The sequence below is a fragment of the Dermacentor silvarum genome, chromosome 5 (assembly GCF_013339745.2).
Source record: "Dermacentor silvarum isolate Dsil-2018 chromosome 5, BIME_Dsil_1.4, whole genome shotgun sequence".
Lineage (NCBI taxonomy): Eukaryota > Metazoa > Arthropoda > Arachnida > Ixodida > Ixodidae > Dermacentor > Dermacentor silvarum.
In genome coordinates this window covers 156,508,141-156,532,012 of record NC_051158.1, presented here as the reverse complement: position 1 = coordinate 156,532,012, position 23,872 = coordinate 156,508,141, and the positions used below count along the sequence as shown (strand labels likewise).

The following is a 23,872-nucleotide window of genomic DNA, read 5'->3' as shown; positions in this document are numbered from 1 at the left end:
AGGTGTGTACAAATGACCACAATTGGTCGGGCTGATTCGGTGACAATTCACTACCCCACTACGAGCAGCCCAAGTTAGAGAGTTGAATGTGCTCATCCTTGACCTCAAGCCAGCACGTTGAGGCAGCACAGCAAGGTAGTATTGATTACAGCACATCGATGTTCGAGCGATGTCATTAAAAGCTACATCAACAGAGCAGTGCACGAGCGCGCGCTGCAGCGCGATTGGCACGTAAGTACGTACGTTACTGCGAGCTTATGTATCAATTGCTAGACAGATAGCCGCTACTACAGAGCAGGCGTAACTACTTGTCTAGCGGCATGCAGTCAACAAATATTGCAGGAGACCCGCCGTTTCACGGCATGTCGAAAGACCGCTGCCGTCGCGGCGCGTACGATCGTGCGCTCGAGCAGTTCGTACACCGCGGCATGCTGAAAGACCGCTGCCGTCGCGGCGCGTACCGTCGTGCGCTCGAGCAGTTCCGTACACATGTCTGCTTATCGCTGCGGTGAATTCATTTATAGAAAGCATTTCCTCGCGTTTGTGCGCCTGAATCTAGCAGCGTGCAAACCTTACCTAAAGTTCAACTTCGCACGTGCGTGACTCGCTTCACTTGCGATTGACACCGCGCGAAAACTCGCCGCTTATTTCTTGAACGGCGTACACGTATTCGGCATTGCATAATTTCTTGCCTTTACGCAGCATGCCACCCATGGAAAAATCTTCGGCGCCCGATACTCGCTGCAAGCCATGGTACAACACAACCGAAAGTGGCGGGTCCATATTGAAAACGTGCTTCCCGAATCAGACGACCGAGTTTGGTACTACCCAGTTTCGGATTGAGGGCGCCTTTTAGCGCCATTTTTGCAGCGCCCCCTGGGCAACGCAAGAGCCCCATTAACAATAAACAATGTAAGCTTACATGTTTGAAGTGTTTTATTGCCAGTTGAGGCCTCTCGGTCACCTGGCGACATAATAAATACATCTGTAGTCATGTTAGAGTACAGTCCACACGAATACCGCCCCGAAAGCGGTAACAAAACGCCGAAAATCCAGCGAGCGAGCAGGGCGACGAACCCCACGACCCGCTACCGTAGCGGCCATATTGCTCACTATGTAATGATGATGATGATGTTAGTTTTGATTTTGCTAGCGCCATCTCTCGGTCGCACACTTTAGTTCACAACGCCACCGGTATGCTTATTTCCGTTGCACTGAAGAGCGTGCCAGGTTTTCCAGGGGCGCGATCTTGTACGCGTTCCAAAATGGAACGGAGGCGTTCCGTTCCATTTTGGAACGCATACAAGATCGCGCCCTAGGTTCACGATCCATTTTGGAACGTTCCCGAGATTGCTGTGAACAAGGCCAACAACAAGGTACAATGAGTGCATATACGGCGAAACTGTGCCTTTTGTTTGGATTGTTTTTTCTTGTCAAAGAGATGGCAACGAGTTCATGCACCACAGTGACCGGCCAAGGGACCGCCCGGCTCGAAGTCTGACAAGCTCGACCAGCCTCAGTGTGTACCACCAGATCGACATACCGAAGGGGACAACACAGCAAGCTATCAACCCGAGGCCACCCGTGAGTTGCAGGGTGAAAGTGAGAAGAAACAGATCAAGCCGTGCAGGCCGGAGAAAGAAGCCCTAGCGGGTTGGACATGGGAAATGAAGAATGACTCATTTAGCCAGCGTCAAGCGTCCCTGGCTGTGTTGGCCATCTCAATGATCATCATGTTGACCGTTTTCATGTACTTTGAAATGTCTGCGATTCTGTCCACTTGTTTTTTCGTTCTGGCTGTCGTGTCCTCCTTGGTGTGAATTTTTTTTCGTGAAAATAAACCGTGTGCTCGGCATAATTTGTTTCTTATTTTTCGGCGCGATTCGTTGGTCGCACCTCGTAGCCCTCCGACGAGTCTCACCGCCTATATTGTTATAGAGTGCTGCCCTTTAGCATCGATTTTTCATGCTGTTGTCACTGTCCACTTGTGTTTATGGCCAATAAAAGTTGTAGGCGAAGCTATACTGTGCCTAAAATTTGAGAATTATAAGCACCCGATATAACAGGAGTAATATATAAGACTCACCGAGGGCATAGTTGGCACACACTTAGCGTAGTTAGTGCAAAAAACAAACGGTTGTGTGGGGGCAAGTTGGTTTTTGAACACGGACGCCAAGTTGTGCTGCATAGCTGATACGAAATAATAAGTAAAAACACTCAGGCACAAAAGACGGTGCACAATCATCTTGTTTGTTTCATATGAACTATGCAGTGCAACTTGGCTTCCATGCGAAAGAGACACAGTAGAAAAAAAAAGACTAGTCCAGTGTATATCTTTTTTGTTGTGCTGTGTGCGTGTGCTTTTCTTGTATTTTTTGCACTATGTTAAAGGGTCAGTAGAATCTGCAACTACTGACCTATACAGTACCCAGAGCAGCCAAGCTATTTTTATTCGAAGTAATGATGAACAGGATACAGAAGCCCCTTCTATAAAAAGCGATGAAGTTAGAGGGGCCTTGAAAGACATGACCAGGGGAAAACCTGCTGGAGAAGATGGAATAACAGTCGATTTAATCAAGGATGGAGGAGATATCATACTTGAAAAGCTTGCGGCCCTTTATACGCAATGCCTCACGACTTCATGTGTACCAGAAAGCTGGAAGAACGCCAACATTATACTCATCTATAAGAAGGGAGGCGTTAAAGAATTGAAGAATTATAGACCCATTAGCTTGCTCTCAGTATTGACACGTATACATGTTTATCTTTCACCGGTGGCCGCTTTCCACCGGCTAACAAATGTTAAACGTTGTCGCTCGGCGCAGGACGCGCCTGTATCGGAAGTTTCTAGAACGTTATCGATGCTTCTTTCCATTGCCTGTTTTCACCGACGCTTCTGTTATCTGATTGCGTGACTGACGCGGATTGTCTGGAACTTTCTGGAAGACACGCGGGCATCAGGGATTAATCTGGAACCTTCGATGACTCAGGTTTCGCCGCTGATCAGATTTTCGACGATCGCCGACTGTGTTCGCCGCTATCGTTGTGCTTTGAGTGTACCTTGATTTTGTGGGCACAGGTTCGCCCAATAAACAACCAGTTTCGTCATACACAGTTTTGCGACTATTTTATTTACCGTCACTACTACGTGACATCTGGTGGAGGTGCTAGTGCGTGCATGCAGCGAACGCCCCCGCAAAGCCGCGATCGAAGCCCGAAACCGGAGGACAACGCCAACGTCACCAAGGACCAGCGAGCTAGCCGTAGGCAGCAAGGACTTCGGCCGGAGTACGGACTTCTTCCCGAGAAGACCACAGCCATCAAGGCCAAGTCAACGACCTCAATGGCAGCCCAAGCGTCCCCCATCCTGCTGCAACAACCTCGGGAGCCCCCGACCTTCCGTGGATCATCGGCTGAAGACCCTGAAACCTGGCTGGAGACATACGAGCGGACCGCGACGTTCAACAAATGGAGCGACGACGACAAGCTACGCCATGTCTATTTTTCGTTGGATGACGCTGCTCGGACCTGGTTTGAGAACAGAGAGACCACCCTGGTTACGTGGGACCTTTTTCGTGAAAACTTCGTGAGGACCTTCACGAGTGTCGTACGAAAGGAGAGGGCAGAGGTTCTCTTAGAAACCAGAGTGCAATTGCCGAACGAGAACATCGCGATCTTCACGGAGGAGATGACTCGCCTCTTCCGCCACGCCGACCCCGACATGTCTGAAGAAAAGAAAGTTCGGTTCTTGATGCGGGGCGTCAAAGAGCATCTATTCACTGGATTGATGCGCAACCCGCCCAAGACTGTGGCAGAATTTGTTTCGGAGGCCACAACGATCGAGAAGACGCTTGAAATGCGAGCCAGGCAATACAACCGCCGTGCACTGACAAACTACGCCGAAGCTCAAGCTCTAGGCGCCGACGACCTGCACGAGACGATCAGAGTGGTTGTACGGGAAGAACTACAGAAATTATTCCCAAGATCGCATCCTCAGGTGACTTCGATCGCTGACATTGTTAAAGAAGAGGTTCAGCGATCACTGGAAGTGCCAGAAGTTCCGGCATCGCCTCAACCACAGCCGCAAGCGATGACCTACGCCGCCGTCGCCCGTCGTCAAGGCCCCCCTCCGCGCTCGCGCCAGGGCCCCGTAACGCCGCAGTTCCGTCGTCCACCGCCGCCGCCGCCAGCACGCCCGCCCGTCGCCCAGCGCAGCTCCCAGCGGAAGACGGACATTTGGCGCGCCCCCGACCACCGCCCGCTCTGCTATCACTGCGGGGAAGCCGGCCATGTCTACCGCCGATGCCCATACCGCGAGATGGGCCTACGAGGGTTCGCCGTCAACGCGCCACGTCCACAGCTTGGCGAGCGACCACGCGACATCGCCGACTACCTCGCCGGAGCCCAGTGGCAACCCCGACGATCCTCACGCTCGCCGTCACCAGGCCGCTACATCTCGCCGCATCGCCGTCAGTACAACGGTCCCACCCGGGGCCGATCTCCCAGCCCTTACCCGGGAAACTAAAGGCAGCAATCGATGGAGGTGCGGTTGCTGTACGACGCAATGCCGAAGATCCTCCGACGCCGCCGACGACGACGATTCGCGATTCATCACGACGAGATATCAGCACGCCGCCTAGCAACAGCCTTGACCACACATCGCCGCCGAACGAAGACCTTCCGACGCGACGTAGCAGCAGCAGAGCAAGCCGACGCAGCCGTGATCCGACGCCACGGATTAACCGCAACGCCAGACACCGGTCTACCGATCTAGACGTGCTCATCGATGGCCATAACGTCACCGCTCTCGTCGACACTGGAGCCGACTATTCCGTCTTCAGTGGCCCGTTTGCCGCCAAGTTGAAGAAGGTGAAAACAGCCTGGCAAGGACCCGATATCCGGACAGCGGGAGGCCACCTAATAACGCCGACTGGAATCTGCACAGCGCGAGTCACGGTAAACAACCGCACTTACCCGGCGAGCTTCGTAATCCTGCAGCACTGCTCCAGGGACGTCATCCTAGGCATGGACTTTCTAAATCAACACGGTGCAGTCATCGACTTAAGGTCCAAGTCGATAACGCTTTCAACGCACAACGCGATACCACCGGATAAAAGCATAAGTTACCATGCCTTGAATGTGCTTGAAGAACAAGTCACCGTTCCGCCTCGCTCCAGCGTAATGATTTCCGTCGGTACCGAAGTGCCTGCAGACATGGAGGGCGTCGTCGAGGGCGATCATCACTTACTGCTCGACCGTGAAATTTGCGTCGCTAGAGGCATAGCTGAGCTACGTTCAGGGAAAGCAAGGGTGATGCTCACGAACTTCAGCCCCGAATACAAGCACATTAACAAAGGCACCACGGTCGCCTACATCGACGAAATAGTACAAGCCAGCAGTGCGTTCGCCTTCACGGATTCCAGTGCATCTGCAACGACGACTATAGTACCTGAACCAACTTTCGACGTCAATCAGAACCTTCCCAGGCACAAGAAAGAACAACTAAAGGCTCTGCTCCTGCAATACGAGGACTGCTTCTCGTCGTCGTCAAAAGTTCGACAAACCCCTGTCGCCAAGCACCGCATCATAACCGACGAAAATGTCCGGCCACTCCGTCAGAGCCCGTACCGAGTTTCGGCGCGCGAACGCGAGGCCATAAGGCAACAAGTCGACGAAATGCTACGCGACGACATCATCCAGCCGTCCAAGAGTCCGTGGGCGTCCCCCGTAGTGTTAGTGAAGAAGAAGGATGGAACCCTACGTTTCTGCGTCGATTATCGTCGCCTCAACAAAATCACGAAGAAGGACGTATACCCCCTCCCACGGATTGACGACGCCTTGGATCGACTCTACAACGCAAAGTATTTTTCTTCTATGGACCTCAAAACCGGCTACTGGCAAATCGAAGTCGACGAGAGGGACCGGGAGAAGACTGCGTTTATAACACCAGACGGACTGTTCGAGTTCAAGGTCATGCCGTTTGGTCTTTGCTCGGCGCCTGCGACTTTCCAACGTGTCATGGATACAGTACTGGCAGGCTTGAAGTGGCAGACTTGCCTCGTCTATTTGGACGACGTCGTTGTGTTTGCCTCAAGCTTCGAGGAACACCTCCGGCGCCTTGAAACAATTCTTCAAGCAATCAAGACTTCCGGACTCACGTTGAAGCCAGAAAAGTGCCGCTTCGCATATGAGGAGCTCTTGTTTTTGGGCCACGTCATCAACAAGTCTGGAGTGCGCCCCGACCCTCAGAAAACTGCGGCCATCTCCAACTTTCCTGCGCCCGCTGACAAGAAGGCAGTGCGTAGATTTCTTGGACTGTGCGCCTATTACAGGCGCTTCGTCAAGAATTTTTCACGGATCGCTGAGCCACTGACGTATCTCACGAAGGCCGACGTCGAGTTCAAGTGGGAGACGCCGCAAGTCGAAGCATTTGAAGAACTGAAGCGACGCCTGCAATCGCCGCCAATACTTGCGCCTTTCAACGAAAATGCCGATACCGAAGTCCACACCGACGCAAGCAGCGTAGGACTCGGCGCCGTGCTTGTGCAGAGAACTGACGGACTAGAAAGGGTTGTAAGTTACGCTAGCCGGTCGCTATCGAAGGCGGAAGCAAATTATTCCACAACAGAAAAGGAGTGCCTCGCCATCATCTGGGCTACATCAAAGTTTCGCCCCTACCTCTATGGCAGGCCCTTTAAAGTTGTAAGCGACCACCATGCCTTGTGTTGGCTAGCTAACTTGAAGGATCCTTCAGGTCGCCTCGCACGATGGAGCCTGAGACTTCAAGCATTCGACATCACCGTCGTTTACAAATCCGGGCGAAAGCACGCTGACGCCGATTGTTTGTCTCGCGCCCCCGTCGAACCGCCGCCACAAGACGACCAGGATGACGACACTTTCTTGGGACCCATCAGTGCCGACGAATTCGCCGAACAACAGCGAGCCGACCCGGAACTAAGGAGCCTAGTAGATTACCTGGAAGGCAAGACCGTCATTGTGCCGAAGGCGTTCAGGCGAGGATTGGCGTCGTTCTTCTTGCAAAACGACATTCTCCTAAAGAAGAACTTCTCGCCTCTCCGAGCCAACTACCTCCTCGTGGTACCCTCAGCATTGCGTCCAGAGGTTCTGCAAGCTCTCCATGACGACCCAACGGCTGGACATCTCGGTTTTTCCCGCACTCTCGCGAGGATACAAGAAAAATACTACTGGCCTCGCCTCTCTGCTGACGTCGCCCATTACGTAAGGACATGCCGAGACTGTCAGCGACGCAAAACACCGCCGAGAAGGCCAGCCGGGCTTCTACAGCCGATCGAGCCACCTCGCCGACCGTTCCAGCAGATCGGGATGGACTTACTGGGGCCTTTTCCGACGTCGACGTCCGGGAATAAATGGATCATCGTAGCTACAGACTACCTCACCCGCTACGCCGAAACAAAAGCCTTGCCCAAAGGCAGTGCCGACGAGGTAGCCCGATTCTTCGTTGAGAACATCCTCCTGCGTCACGGTGCCCCGGAAGTCCTCATCACCGACAGAGGTACGGCCTTCACGGCTGAACTAACTCAAGCCATCCTGCGATACAGCCAGACAAGCCATCGCCGCACCACCGCCTACCACCCGCAGACGAATGGCCTCACCGAGCGCCTAAATAAGACCATCGCCGACATGCTGGCAATGTACGTCGACGTCGAACACAAGACGTGGGATGCCATCCTTCCGTACGTGACCTTCGCATACAACACGGCCGTGCAAGAAACGACGCACATGGCGCCGTTCAACCTGGTCTACGGAAGGAACCCGGCAACGACGCTTGACGCCATGCTACCGGACGTCGCTGACGAAGAAAATCTCGACGTTGCCACCTATTTGCAGCGTGCCGAAGAAGGTCGACAGCTCGCCCGCCTGCGCATCAAGAACCAACAGAGAACCGACAGCCGACACTACAATCTTCGACGACGCTACGTCGAGTACCAGCCCGGAGACCGTGTTTGGGTCTGGACTCCGATACGCCGACGAGGACTTAGCGAGAAACTCTTACGTCGCTATTTCGGACCATATAAGATCATCCGACGTATTGGCGCACTGGACTATGAGGTCGTGCCAGACGGCATTTCGCAATCACAGCGGCGCCGCGCACGACCCGAAGTCATCCATGTGGTGCGTCTTAAGCCTTTCTACGCCCGCTGACGAACTTAGGTACTTTGTTACTTTATTTTTTTTTCTCTATTATGCGTGATTTTGTTTACGCTTTCACATTTGTTTGTAGCATCGGGACGATGCTTTTTAAGGGGAGGGTATTGACACGTATACATGTTTATCTTTCACCGGTGGCCGCTTTCCACTGGCTAACAAATGTTAAACGTTGTCGCTCGGCGCAGGACGCGCCTGTATCGGAAGTTTCTAGAACGTTATCGATGCTTCTTTCCATTGCCTGTTTTCACCGACGCTTATGTTATCTGATTGCGTGACTGACGCGGATTGTCTGGAACTTTCTGGAAGACACGCGGGCATCAGGGATTAATCTGGAACCTTCGATGACTCAGGTTTCGCCGCTGATCAGATTTTCGACGATCGCCGACTGTGTTCGCCGCTATCGTTGTGCTTTGAGTGTACCTTGATTTTGTGGGCACAGGTTCGCCCAATAAACAACCAGTTTCGTCATACACAGTTTTGCGACTATTTTATTTACCGTCACTACTACGTGACAGTATTGTACAAAATATTCACCAAGGTAATTTCAAATAGAATCACGACAACACTTGACTTCAGCCAACCAAGAAAACAGGCTGACTTCAGGAAGGGATATTCTACGATGGATCATATCCATGTCATCAACCAGGTAATAGAGAAATCTGCAGAGTACAATCAACCTCTCTATATGGCTTTCATAGATTATGAAATAAACATTTGATTCAGAAGAGATACCAGCAGTCATAGAGGCATTACGTAACCAAGGAGTACAGGATGCATACGTAAATATGTTGGCAAATATCTACAAGGATTGCACAGCAACCTTGGTTCTCCTCAAGAAAAGTAGAAAGATACCTATCAAGAAAGGGGTCAGGCAAGGAGACACAATCTCTCCAATGCTATAAACAGCATGCTTAGAAGAAGTATTCAAGCTCTTATACTGGGAAGGCTTAGGAGTGAAAATCAACAGCGAATATCTCAGCAACCCTCGGTTTGCAGATGACATTATCCTATTCAGCAACAATGGGGATGAATTACAACAAATGATTCAGGACCTTAACCAAGAAAGTGTAAGACTTGGGTTGAAGATTAATATGCAGAAGACAAAGATAATGTTCAATAGCCTGGCTAGGGAACAAGAATTCAGGATCGCCAGTCAGCCTCTAGAGTCTGTAAAGGAGTACGTTTATCTAGGGCAATTACTCGCAGGGGACCCTGATAACGAGAAAGAAATTTAGAGAAGAATAAAATTGGGTTCAACTGCATACGGCAGTCATTGCCAAATCCTGACTGAAAGCTTACCACTGTCGTTGAAAAGAAAAGTGTACAATCCTTGCATTCTACCGGTGCTAACATATGGGGCAGAAACTTGCTGGTTAACAAACAAGCTCGAGAACAAGTTAAGGACCGCACAAAGAACGATGGAACGAAGAATGTTAGGCCTAATGTTAAGAGACAGGAAGAGAGCGGTGTGGATCAGAGAACAAATGGGGATAGCCGATATTCTAGTTGACATTAAGTGAAAAAAGTGAAGCTGGGCAGGCCATGTAATGCATCGGATGGATAACCGGTGGGCCATTAAGGTTACAGAATGGATACTAAGAGAAGGGAAGCGCAGTCGGGGACGGCAGAAAACTAGGTGGAGTGATGAAGTTAGGAAATTCGCAGGCGCAAGTTGAAATCAGCTAGCGCAAGACAGGGGTAATTGAAGATCACAGGCAGAGGCCTTCGTCCTGCAGTGGAGGTAAATATAGGCTGATGATGATGATGTTACAGAGTAGCAATGCTCCCAATTTAACAGCAGGTGAATATTGTGCACCTGCAAAAAAATTGTAGAAAAAAGCTATTTATAAATAATATGGCTGTGTTGGCCTGTTACATATATATATATATATATATATATATATATATACAATGCCAGCTTTGCAAGAAAATAAATATTTATAACCAAACTTTTATTGGCAGAACCATTACAGCAAACTATACGTCTGATTTTCCATCTTAGACAATAGTGTACAATTTACATAGAGGTACACACGCTCCTGATGACTTAATGGTAGTGAAGACACACAGCTGGTACATCTAGTGGACCCGTACAAAAAGAGGAAAAAAAGCACAAGTGAAGTACAAAGGATTAAAAAGAATCTGCAACTTGAACTCAAATATGAACATGTCACTGTGACAACCTGAGTGCTGCTATGTAGCATTTTCTTATCCTGTTACTCTGCGGGCACAAGTGCCCGTCTTGTATGAAGCTGCTTAACACAGCTTCATGACAGGACTTCGCTATCCGCCATCCGAGAACGCACTCTGTAGCGGTCCGACTCCACTGAGAGACTTGCGGCAACAGGAAGGTAATGTGGGCAACATAAGTACAGATTTTGGTTGCTAAAGCTGTACCAGACCGATGGAAAGCAAATTTTGTAACATACTTTATATCCAAAATACTGACGACTACTTAGAAGCAGCATGAACAGGTTTTCAAATTGAATAATACAGAGTGAACTTGCCCACAATAAAGCCCACATGAAACAAGTTCCCGAGGGATTGTCGATGGCATCTGGCGGTGTCAAGAACAATGAGACGCTAGAAGTGACGCTCTTTAGATGCTGAAGTCTGCCCATGCCAAATCAAATAATTGGCCAAAAATATGTAGGGAACTTGTTCCTTGCAGTTGAGCCTTAAGAATCCCGGCCGCAGGCAACCATAAAGCAGTCAAACAACTAGTACCAATGGAATTATGTTAGTGCATTGCTAATGACCAAATCAACATCTTAACAGCATTGAAGTGTACAAATAAATTGTAAATTGCCACCGGGTTAGGTTATATTAGGTTAGTTTGGGTAGAGTTGACTAGAACTAGTTCTGCTTCCTTCACAATGAAATGTTGCCCTTCTTTGCCAGTAGAGTTGACTAGAACTTGAAACTGACTAGAACAATAACAAAAAAGTTTCACATCACCGGATTGTGCCAGTGTTTACTGGTAGCTTGTGGATACACTGAAACCTAATTAGAACAAGCAGGCGGATGCACTAAAAATACTTCACTATATTAGGAAACTCTTTATATCCAAACTTACCCATAACGAAATGAAACAAACTTTTGCATTGTGTTTGTTCTACACGAATTTTTTGTCTTCAGTGGAAAAATTAAGCCAGAGGTATCTGCTGTTTCGTAAACAAAACTACGCATAGTAGACAGAAACTTTTACTTGCGCCTTGAACAGCTTGCCAGTCGCTAAAAATAGTGACTCGATTGGATCTTACTTGTACACTGCTGGCACGCTTCCGAGCATTCTCGCCATTTAGACTCAAAAAAAAGAAGCCTCTGTTATGAGCAAGTGTTTGACACGAGTATCAGTCAGCAAGTTTTGTGTGTGCGATATAGAGGATAATTCAGTTTATGCTGGTCTGGTTTGTTATATTCAGGTTTCACTGTAGAACTGTACAAAGAGAAGAATGCTATGCACTATGAGTATCGATATTTTCCTTGGCAGTATCCAAACATGACTTAGAGCACACAATTACTTTGTTATCTAATTTATCTGCTTAAGGGCCAAGGCATGCTTTGTGAAATCCTCTTGAATAATATGCAAAAGAATTGTCCAATACTACTCCACCATATATCGGTTGCCTGCACACACAATGCAACTCGTAAATGCAATCTTTTGGCCGTACACAAACAGTGAGAGAGATTGCGAGTGGAAAATCTTCCATGTTGCCTTTTTGTATGCCTTTCAGCAAATGTCCGCACAGCATACTCTGATTAAGGTTTAAATTTTCTCGACTCCTATCTGATATGCTACATAATACATATTTGCTATTGCAAACAAGCCACAGTCAAGCGTGTTGCACTAGTTTTGTGCCCCTTTAGTTTGAATGGTCAGCTTTGGCAACTGTAACTTTCGCATACGAGAGATTTGCCTGAAGGCATCAGAAGGAGTATCTTGGTCAATTGACTCATATGTTTTCATCAGCATCAGCATTGCTTACTGTAAGCCAGTGATCGGGGTTTCGGACATGCAAGATTTATATAAAAGGCTCCTTTACTTGAGTATATAGCAAAACGCTGGCCAAGAAGCAGATCTTGAAAGCCATCCCAATCAGGAAATTTTTCATGAATTAAGTATTATGCTGATATTGAGGTGCCCTGTACTAAAGCATTTAAATCAGCACCTGTAAGAGAGTAGCGTTTGCAGAGGTTTAACATGTCTACTGTCGCCGTTGCAACGCCTACTATATTCTTTTGCGATGACAAAAACTTGCGCTTAACAGCTTTGACTTTGTTTGGCCGTCCTCTTCTTGCTTTCACCAAAGATACAAGCTTTGTACTATTCGAATGTCTCCAACTGCTTGTAGCAGTAATTTGGGGTAATGGAGCTGATGTGCCTTGTAAGCTAAATGTAATTCGATTACTAGGAAAGGTGGTTAAGTTCCTGAAGAATGCCTCGCATGATGCTCTATTAGCTGCTTCTCATCACAATTAGCTCATACATTAGCAACAGCCTTGGACATTTCACAAAGTGTCTTGTAGATGTAGGAATACTTTTCTTGTGCAGTGTCCAGCTTCGCAGATAGCGGCAGCTGAATACTGCTTGTCACTAATGGTGTGGCACTAGAGGCCATGCAGCTGTCGCTCAGGAAACGATCTTTGCACCACCTGTCCAGTATGCATGCTTTGTCGAAAAGCTCTTGCTGGGCAAAATGTCGAGCTGCTAAAATGTGCGCACAAGGCAAACTGTACAGATTATAAAAAGCACACATGCAACGCGTCAGGCATGATGAAACACTGTGCTCGGAACTTGCGGAAGTCACCAGTTAAGAATTAGCCGTGGAAGTGACCAGATAATCTACTCCTTTAAACCGTTCATACTGCTCAAGTATTTTACCTGTGGCCTCAGAAGTACAATTACGGGACAACGCTAGCTGAAATGGCTCACTGGCATCACTTACATTTTGGTTCAGCTTCATTTCCTTAAACTTGGAAAATTTAGTGCTTCTATGGCTTGAACCAAATGCATGCTTGAAGTGCATGCTTGAAGTCATCACACTGGGAGACAGCATCTGGCACACCTGCTTCTCAAGCACTGGCCTCTCCTTCTCCCACAGAAGAGCACACAACAGGAGCACTCCCATGCTTCTGTGTGGCTCTCCTAATTCTCCTGACACAAGTGGTGCTTGCACCTCGACCAGGGATCATTGGCTCATCAAGCCTCCCCTCGACATTTCCCCTGCTTGGTACACATGTGCCATGGAAAATGGGGGAAGGCAGGCTGTCCCAGGTTCACCAAGCCTTGCTACCCTTGCAACATATACGGACACCGCCAGCAAGTGAAAAGTCAGCACCTTGAAGGGTTCTGGTCGGCTGGTTGGTGTTCCTCTGGAAGGGAGCTGTGCTAGCTATCCAGACAGGAGCTGGTGCTGTGCAAGGTCCACTTGCTGCATGAGAAGAAATGAAAATATGCAAACCAAGTGGGGGAAACTCAGCCTCAGAGATGGCAGGGATGCTGTCCTGCCGAGTTCAGCTGGTCCATGAAGAAGGTGCCTGGGTCTCCTTGTAGCACTGCTGGATGCGGCTTGCTCTCCAGATGGATGGACAGGCTGCAGGCCACCTGGTACAGGTAGTCTTTCAGCACCTTGTTACCAAAGCGGCTTGGCCGGACACCATCTCTGCTCAGGTAGCTGGGCCAGTCATCCACGAGACCACCCAGGAAAGCGAAGCCACACTCGTGGCAGTACTGCATCAGGGCAGCATTAACCTTTATGTAGTTGTCATTCAACCAAGACAACTCAGCTTCCCATGGGCAGTACTGATTCTGCCCCCAAGGAAGAATGGCAGAAAAAGCTACATGCACCATGGGATTACTTTCAATGATCCCCTGAGCGAGCTGGCGATACTTGTCGATGCACACACTGACGCTGTCAACAGTGTTGTTAGTGCCAACGTGCACGATGACAACATCAAAACTAGCTAGCTTGTCAGCAATCATTGACAGCAAGTATTCAATCCTTATTCCTCTATGCGCGGCAACACTGACTGACAAACTACGACGCGATGAGAAATACTCGTCCACGTATTTCACCATCGAGTCGCCGGCAACCAAAACACTTACTTTGCAAGCAACACAATCTAAAATGACACCGAGAAGAAGAAAAGAAAAAAAACTGCGAGAAAATAAATCTGAGCTTTTTCACAAACAAAAGAAGGCTACCTTCTAGTCGGCAGTATATATGTTGACAAATTCGAGAAATACGTGCTAGGGATGAACGAAGCAAGCGGTCGCGAACAAGAGCAGCAAGATCGGCAGATACGCGACAAATACAATCAAAATACAATCAAAATACTTAAGAAAAGATTAATATAACGCTAGCAAATATAAAATAACGCTGCAATGCAGCTTTCGCGCATATAAAAGAATGATGTTGAAGGCATACGAGGATGCAGCAGAACCAGGCCTTGGGACCAGCACCAGTGGCAGCAGAAAAGCACGACCCGCAAGCGCGGCTGAAGGGATGATGCGTACTGAATGGTCACGTGCTAACAACAAGAAATCAAACTACGCGCCCACAAAAAAACTGAAATATGCGTATACCTGTCATATTGCTATTAAATTTTTTTGTACTTTGTAAGGTGCTTACGTACATCACATCGCAAGGAGTCATTGTGTAATTAGTGGCCTTGCCATCAGAAACTCCCCACACTTTCAGAAACCTCCCCCCCCCCCTGCAGTTCGGTCTGTGGCCAACATGCCTGGTATGCCACCCTTGGTTTCAATGTCCGTATTTATCAGCAAAAGTGTGAAAGAACCAGGTTTGTGCACGAAAAGTTTTCCTCAGGGTGTCTGCCTTGAAGCCCATGGTGGTAATCACAGGAAACGGGGTGGATCCAGAGTAGCACCATAGGAGAAGCCTTCATGGAAACAAATATGGAGGGGGGTTACTGCATGCTCAAATTTGTGAGCTCACAAGTTTGCCATGACCGAGTCGTGTCAGAAGTTGATGAAGCCTACTTGGTTAATGAATAACCACATAGGCTAAAATTATTTAGGTACTGTTTATGAGGACTACATATTTGCTGGAAATCTCTGAAAAAATTGTGCAAGCGCAGAATAACACCCTTCAGTAGTGGTGACGTCCTTTAAAGAATGAAAATGTATCAGTTGTACCTGTGTGGTGAATAAAGTTACATTAGAAAAAAAAAGAACTCGGCAATGGAAACAAAATTCAAAGAGTAGTACGCCAAATTGTATATTGCCTCTTCTTTAGGACTAGATGAAAGCAATTAATTATAATAATCAATTGAAAATTGAACGCCAACAACAAGAATAAAAATAAATACATGTTTCAGCTCCTACATGAGAGCCATGATTGTGAACAAAGCTCCAGTTGAACCTTGTCTTAATTTTTCGTTTTTGTGGTTGGCGTCCAGTTTTAAACTACTTACCATGCCTCTTTCGACCACACCAGACGAGCTTCCGTCAATCTCTTCACTACCTCAATGCAAATGATTAGAGGCTAACAAATATAAAATTTTTCTACTGGCAATAGTAAGTATCGAATAGTCGAATACAGATGCATACATTTACAGCAGGCATATTTATCTTGGTATAATTAAGCACCATGCTTGTACTGACTAAAAAAAATACGGCAAACTATCAGGAAGGATTAGGATTATTTTTAAACACAAGCTCACTAGTTGTCATTTATAAAACTGCACAAACACCTCTCAAAATCTTTAGATCCTGGTGGCAAACAAGGTTTCTAAGAATGAATAGCTGCTGTGTGACTAGCTGTAAAAAAGTACTAAATAAATGGTGGCCAAGAAGATATCAGAAGTAGTGAAAACGGAAGACAAACACTGCTGAAGGACTTGTTTGCTGTAAAAACATGTAAAAGGATATGTTGCAAAAAAATCACTGGTTATAAAAAATTTACACGACTAGACTGTCAATAACACTAAATGATAGACTATAAGCAAAAATCGGGGTTGTCATGTAGCCTTCCGTCATGGAACCAAAAACAACGCTTGCATTCCCCATTTTGTTTCTGCATTGCTTCGAAAACTTTTGTTGTTTTACTTCTGAAAATTTGTGATACTTTGTTAGCAGACAGAGTACAGTAACAACTTTAATGCTCGGTTATTATATTTGGCAAATTTTACTTAATCAAAATTGCTGAATAGGTAATTATTTTAGAATACAAATAGCATGTAATGTTTGATTCATATTCAACACTTCAAATATTCTTCCACCCCTACAAATAATACTTCCTTTACCAGTGTTCATTCCAAAGGCGCCTCCTCCCCCCTTCTTTATGTGTACTCGGCATCCACCTCTAAAATCCTGAGGCATACTGATTTTATGCCGTGGGGCAACCCAAGCAATTAAAAAAAAATCCTGACGCATGATTACATTTGCATTGTGTGGTAAGTACCATTCTGCAATAGCTTTGATCTGCCTGCTATGCTGAGATACATCTCACACACTTGTGAAAGTCAAGTAGTGCTTCTCAAGAATCGTGTCCGAACTGCAGACACCACAACATAAGCTGGGATATTCAAAAAGACAAGTACGCGTTTTTGCTCGCCAAGCGACTTTTAGTGTGCTCATTGATGTAAGGTGTGCTATTATATTAATACTGTAATTTGCTAACGCAAAGAAAAAACAAGCCAGCATCCCTTGCTTTATATATATATGCTCTGAACCAAGAAAGTATATTTTAGGAAGAAGATCAGAAATAAACACAAATATGTCTGCACTTACTGGCATAAAATAATTCTCAGTGCAATAATATGAATGAGGCACGCAGCTTGAATTAAAGCGACGTACCGTGCTTTTCAAAGCATTCCCTAACTTACCTGTGTTGCTCAGCATCATTCAAGAAGGTTTCACCAGATTAATTTTTCATTTTAATAAATTAGACCATTCTGTCTCGTAATAGGTCATGCAGTTTACTTAATTTTTTGAAGTCACATGTCAGGAAATCAGTGCTAGAAGAGAGTATAGCACTCTCTTCTAGCACAGCTGCATAACATCAAGGGACTTTCTAAAAACACATGATTCATGATCATTCACTGTGTTAGTAACTACCTCCCACTGAAGCAGACTGAGAACACATCTGGGCATTGCATTCAGTAGCTGATGTAAAATGAGAAAATTGGTGCTTGTAGGTATGAATGAACCAAGTAAATAAGAAATATAGGTTCCCAATCTTCTAGTTCTGAGTGTGGCAGCATTTAAAAAAAACACATTGCAATTGAAAGTTGCAAAACATGCTGAAATAACTGAAATAGGTAGATTTAATCGACCAATAAACAGAAACTACCAATTCCCAACATTTCTAAATACTTTTCCTCGCACTACCCTCATAAAGATGACTTTGCTTAATTGCTCACACCTCTGCCTTAATTCTATAATTCCCTACCCTTGATGCTTTGCCCATGCTGATTGAAACCTTGCACAAAGGTGAGGGCGAAAGCAGCTTGTGTTGTTAGGCTAGCTGCCAACGTCTGGTAGCGACATGTCAGTTTCTCAGAGTAAATGAAAGGGAAGCCATGAGGGTAAGTCAAAGAGAAGACGGATACCTTGGTTCAATGATAAAGGAAAATGCCAAAATGGAACTATTGGACAGTCCAGAGAATCAGCAAAACTGACATAGATAGGAAAAACTGGAAAGATGCATCATGGTGTATATTTACGTTATACAGGTCTCAGTCAAGTTAAAAGATTTTTACTGTCTAATAAACCTCTACGACAATACATGACCAGCGATACTGTATATGGAACTGAAACAATTTTAGAAAGTCATCTAGAAGTCAGGATGGAGAACTGACTGAAGTGAGGGTGCTAAGGTGGATGAAGTTGAAGCAGAATGTGAAGATGCATCTTAAAGAATGGCAGCCAACACACGCATTAAGTTGGCAAAGATTGGACTCAATGTTCAAGAAGAAATTAACTAAGATAATTTATTAGTATACATAGATGAGAGCGCAGCAGCAATACAGCAGAGATAACTGTAATGCAAGAGAAAAGCACGTCAGTCTAAAAATTAACAGTTGGTCAGAAGAATTATTAGGCATGGGCGCAGCCTTACGTAGAATTCCGTATGGTATGCATGATGTGAGAGTTGCATCTCATAAAAAACCGTGGCCTTACGCGCCTCATGTATGAAATGATGCGGGCTAAGATGAGTGTATCAAGGATAGCATCAAAAGGGGGGCCTCCTCCAAAAAGAGAACAAAAGGGAGAGCGAGGGACTTCCCAGTCAAAAAAAGCAATTGACTCCAATTGGGAATTTCTCATTGGTACCAATTGGAAGATTTCCAATCGTAAATTAGTACATGATGATGATGATAAAAATGTATTTATTGTCGGATGGCTCGAAGGCCTATTATGTCGAATAGGAAGGGGAGAGGGAAGGAGAAATTAGAGCCGTCCTAGAAGCTGCATGTCCTTGGCGAAACCCAAGAGCGAGTCCGAATGGCCCTGTCGGAATCTGCCAATCCAGTTGCCGGCCTAATCCACTCCTCGTAGGACGACACTTGCACCGCCCTCAGGTGGTGGTCCTGCTGCTTACCGTAGCGCTGGCACTCCCAAAACAAATGGGCTGCGGATGGTCGCGTGACCACGCCGCAGTCAGGACACCTGTGTGGCTCCTGGGGTGCTTCTTTGTCCTCGGAGGCTGTCGAGGGACCAGGTTCCTGCGACGGGATGGAGTCAGGAGAAGGGAAAGGAGGGCGTCTCTCCCGGCGTGGCTGGTACTGCCGCCACCGCTCCAGCACGTCCGGTGTGAGGACGAAGCCGGAACGTAGCCTATGCAGCAGAACCTGCCCCGACCTGGGAAGACCCACGGGAAGTGGGTTTGGGTCTGGCGGGACACTCGCACGGAGTTCCCTCTTGCGTCGGCTGGCTGCTACTCTCAGTCTGGGTCATACGGTGGTCCTTTTGTCGTGCTAGTTGTGCTGGTGCTGAGGGTCTCTGAAGGATCCCGGGAGATGATGCGGTTGGAAAGAAGGGCGCGCGCCGCCTCATGGGCTCTCTCATTTCCCTCGATGCCCTGGTGACCAGGGATCCAATGAAGTGTTGCAGTGACCCCGCGGACCTCTGCACGCCTGAAGGCCTGCTTGACGAGAAGAACTGCTGATGAGGCTGTGTGGTGAGACTTGCAAGCATGCAGCGCATATTGGGAGTCTGTGTATATATCAATGTGTTTTGCATGCGTGTTGCTTGAGACCCGGTCTACTGCCCAGCCTATCACCCGGAGTTCAAGTTTCGTTGGGTCGTCGGGATCAGCAGTTATCAGGGGCGTAGCCAGACATTCTTTTCGAGGGGAGGGGGGGGGGGTGCAAGCGTCTGCTTTGCTCTACGTGACGTCGATAATAAATATCGGTAGTTTAAGGGACTCTATACATGTAAATCAAAGACATGGGACCCCCCCCCCCTCGCGTGTGCGTGTGCTTGTGAAGAAATTAAGTAAAAAGTAAGCTCAGTAAAATACAGTAAGTACGGCAGGTACAGTGGGCGTTTGGAGCAACGGTCTGTCATCGCGCCACTGAATGGACCAGTCTTCGAAAAAGCATCATTGAGACGACCCGCGCGATCGGAGAAGAGATCATTAATTGTTAATCTTTATTAAGCGTAGATGGCGTCGTCCTCGTCGGGGCGCAGTGCGTTCAACACGTCAAGGACGGCTATACACGTAAAAATGCACGTGTGACCAGGCTATACCTTCTCCCATAGCAATAGCTTGTTCGCTGCGTCTTTGCGCTAGAAAACTTAAATACGCGCAAAAAGGCGTAATGCTTTTTTTTCGAAGGTTGCATTTCCTGCGGCAAGTGCATGGGCCGCTGTGTCTTCCGCTGTGTGCGAGCGTGCAGCCGTTATTTGCCTTTACGTCAACACATTCAGAATTGTACAGAATATTTAGCCGCACAGCATATATAGATATGGCATGTGTACGCATTTTAAGTAGTGCGTGCAACTCATTTCTGCTTCACTTACGCCGATGCAAACAGGAAGCGGCCTTGTACCTCACAGAATGTACTAGTGATGCAGGAATGAACTCCGGTCTTGTTCAGTGCATAGTGCACATAATCAATTTCTCAGGACGCGTGAACTCCGACGACAACTGTCAGCGCCTGCAACAAGGGTTTACTTACGCTGTACTGCGCACAGCAGTAATCCATGCTTGTCGGCTGTCTGTTAATTTCGTGCATTCTGTTGCGAGTCGGTGGAATTTCACTGCTGGCATTAACCCCTTCGTGTGTACATTGCTGGTTTGGGATTCCACAACACAACAGCAACTACCAGCCTTCCGTAATTGCTGGTTTGAGATTCAACAACACAACAGTAACTACCAGCCTTCCGTAGGGGCGCAATCGCAAACAAGAGACGTTTCGCGCGCAGACGTTCTTGCGCGAGCGCGGCCTAACCGGCACCTGAAGGGAAGCAGCGGAAATGTATACCGGAAATTTCGACCGCCTGGGGTCTTTAACGAGCACCTAATTCTAAACGGGCCTCGAGCATTTTCGCCTTCATCTAAAATGCGGCTGCCGCATTTGTTGCTTCATTCGTTGCGCATTTGTTGCGCATTTGTTGCTTCAGAATGCGGCCGCCACATTCTCGCCGAAAGCCTCACAGAGTGTCAAAGCCTTGACAAACGCCGGACAGTTATTTCCATATGCAGACATGATTCGCTCTAAATTACCAACCCAAACGGAAGCGCCCAGGAATGAAATTGTGATAGTAGCACCGGTTTCTTGTGTTATGTCAACGCGAAGCGACGAGAAGAAAGGGTGGGTAAGTGGGGGGGGTGGGAAAAATTTTCGAGGGCGGGGGTGATCCCCCCCCCCAAACCCCCCCCCCCCTGGCTACTCCCCTGGCAGTTATGAACGTAGAATGTGTCGCACAAGAACCGACTACGTGGTAGGCGACTGCTCCCTCACTGGTGCACGGGTCGAAAGCTGCGTCAGTGTACACTTGTTCTTGGCTTGGTGGTGCATCTGCCAGACTCTGCGCATGACGCGCAGCAAATGCTGCCCGACGGTGCGCATGTTGTGCGCCCATGTTTCGGGGCATTGGTGTAGTGTTGACGACAGCGATGTCATCCCAAGGTGGAATTTACGATGGCAGTTGGGGTAAAGTTGATATGTCCTTTCCCATGTAGGCCAGTAGTGCCCTGCCTTGTCTGGTGTGCTTCAGGCGCTCCTTGTGGCCTGCCTTCGATGCTTCGATAGTTGCGCAGAGGATAGGCAACTTCGCATATCGATGCAGCTCCTCGACACGTGTGTGCTTCGGGAGCCCTGTGATGATGCGGAGAGCTGCTCTGTGGAGTACCTCTAGCTGTGACCAGTGCCGAGCAAGCAGGTCATAACAGCGTGCTCCGTATATCGCTCAGGATGTCAGCAAAGCACTCGCAAGTTTTCGGCATACGTCGGTACCAGCACCACCCATGCGGAGGCAGATCCGTTTTATGAAGTGCATAGTCTTGTGCCACATCCGGCGAAGGTCAGCGAGCCACGCATCCGCTATGCCTGTGTGGTCAATAGGTATCCTGAGAACGCGTACTGGTTTTTCCGATCGCTGCAGTGTTTCGCCTCCGAGAGTGAGTGTGAGGGCAGCTTCATCTTGCGCTGAGCCTCGGATCACCACGTACGTTGTCTTCTCTGGAGATGGCCGCATACCACTTTGTGGTAGGTAGTGATCAATAACGTCAAGTGCCGCCTGTAGGGTCATAACTGGACGAATTGAACCAACTGGAGACCAATTGGTTTTTGTTGAAGTGACCAATTGTACCCAATAGGTGCCAATTGGTTTGAAACCAATTTGTTGGAATGGCCAATCGCACCAGTGGGCAATACCAATACCATATTAGAGCACTGCACGGGCCGATTTTTTCAGTCCGAGCCCGGCCCGGGCCCGTTTTTACGTTGGGCGGCCCGCTCGAGCCCGATCAAAACTTTTATGGCGATACCCGGGCCCGGACCGGGCCCGGAAATGATCTACGTTACCCGCCCGGCCCGGCCCGCCACCCCTTTACCTTAGGCCCGAGCCCGGCCCGAGCCCGGCTTGAAACTGGCCCGAACCCGGCCCGAGACCGAAAAATACATGTTTTTCAGAGTTGAGACGCCCGATAATATCTCGCTGCACGTTACATGCACACCACCATAAAGCCCGAGCCCGGCCCGGGCCCGCGCGAAAAAACCCGAGCCCGGCCCGGGCCCGGGTCAAAAAGCACACGCTGTGCCCGAGCCCGGCTCGAGCCCGTGAAAAAACTGCTCTACCCGGCCCGGCCCACGGGCCGGGCCGGGCCCGGGCTTTCGGGTAAGCCCGAGCCCGTGCAGTGCTCTATACCACATATATACTCCACAAAGCAAACCTAAATAGGATTCCAGCTGTCAGAAACAGGTTTGCTATAGCCTTAGTACTGCATGCATATATAGCTATAACTCATTCCAGTTTCCGTGAATGGGTTCATAAACTGAAAGTATGATTTCCCAGTTGGTTATGTTCTAGCTATGTTATTCCTATTGGTAGTCCAATTAGACTCAGTGGGGAATGTAAGGTGGGCCTAGCTGGTTCAAACTGGCAAGTCCAATTGGACTCGATTGGTTACATCCCTGACTCAATCGTAACCAATTGGAGGTGAGGATTTCCCAATGGACCCAGTTGATTCCAACTGGCAAGTCCAATTGGACTCAATTGGTTGACTCAATCGTAACCAGTTGGAACTAGGGATTTTCCAGTCGATTCCAATTGGGTCCAGTTCAATTCAATTGGCAACTCCAATTGGTTTCTGCTCTCACCCAATCATAACCAGTTGGAAGTAAAAATTTTCCACATGGTTCTTATTGGTCCCAGTTGATTCCTATTGGAAAACCTAATTGGAGTCTATTGTTTTTTTTTTTGCCTGGGCTTCAATGTAACAAATACAAGTTATACATGTCACAATTAATTCCAACGTGTCTAGGGAAGACACAAACTTCCAGGGCCCTCCACCTGAATCTGCCAATGGAGTAGACAAAATGGTGTATGTATATACATATTGCGGTGTGATAGCATAAAGTACTATACTTTTTCATACTTTGTTACCCTTTAAACTTAGGCCATTGTTGTTTTAATATAGCAGTTGCCGACTGGCAGCTAAAACGTAAATCTATAGCAAATCAGTGCTCTCTTCTAGCACTGATTTCTTGACATGTGACTTCAAAAAAAATTAAGTAAACTGCATGACCTATTTCCAGACAGAATGGTCTAATTTATTAAAATGAAAAATTAATCTGGTGAAACCTTCTTGAATGATGCTGAGCAACACAGGTAAGTTAGGGAATGCTTTGGAAAGCACGGTACGTCGCTTTAATTCAAGCTGCATGCCTCATTCATATTATTGCATTGAGAATTATTTTACGCCAGTAAGTGCAGACATATTTGTGTTTATTTCTGATCTTCTTCCTAAAATATACTTTCTTGGTTCAGAGCATATATATATAAAGCAAGGGATGCTGGCTTGTTTTTTCTTTGCGTTAGCAAATTACAGTATTCATATAATAGCACACCTTACATCAATGAGCACACTAAAAGTCGCTTGGCGAGCAAAAACGCGTACTTGTCTTTTTGAATATCCCAGCTTATGTTGTGGTGTCTGCAGTTCGGACACGTTTCCTGAGAAGCACTACTCGACTTTCACAA

At 47.6% G+C, this 23,872-nt stretch overlaps 1 protein-coding gene and 1 pseudogene across 1 annotated transcript in view; one reads left to right on the top strand and one right to left on the bottom strand.

The window, feature by feature from the left end:
- Positions 1-23,872, top strand: part of LOC125946080 (uncharacterized) — a 357,153-nt pseudogene that overhangs the window by 153,364 nt on the left and 179,917 nt on the right.
- The window catches only part of LOC125945797 (zinc finger BED domain-containing protein 4-like), a 26,648-nt gene continuing 16,451 nt past the window's right edge, over positions 13,676-23,872 (bottom strand). Inside the window, exon 4 of the mRNA XM_049668087.1 lies at positions 13,676-14,002. Coding sequence (XP_049524044.1) covers positions 13,676-14,002 — 327 coding nt within the window. The remainder of the gene's footprint in view (positions 14,003-23,872) is intronic.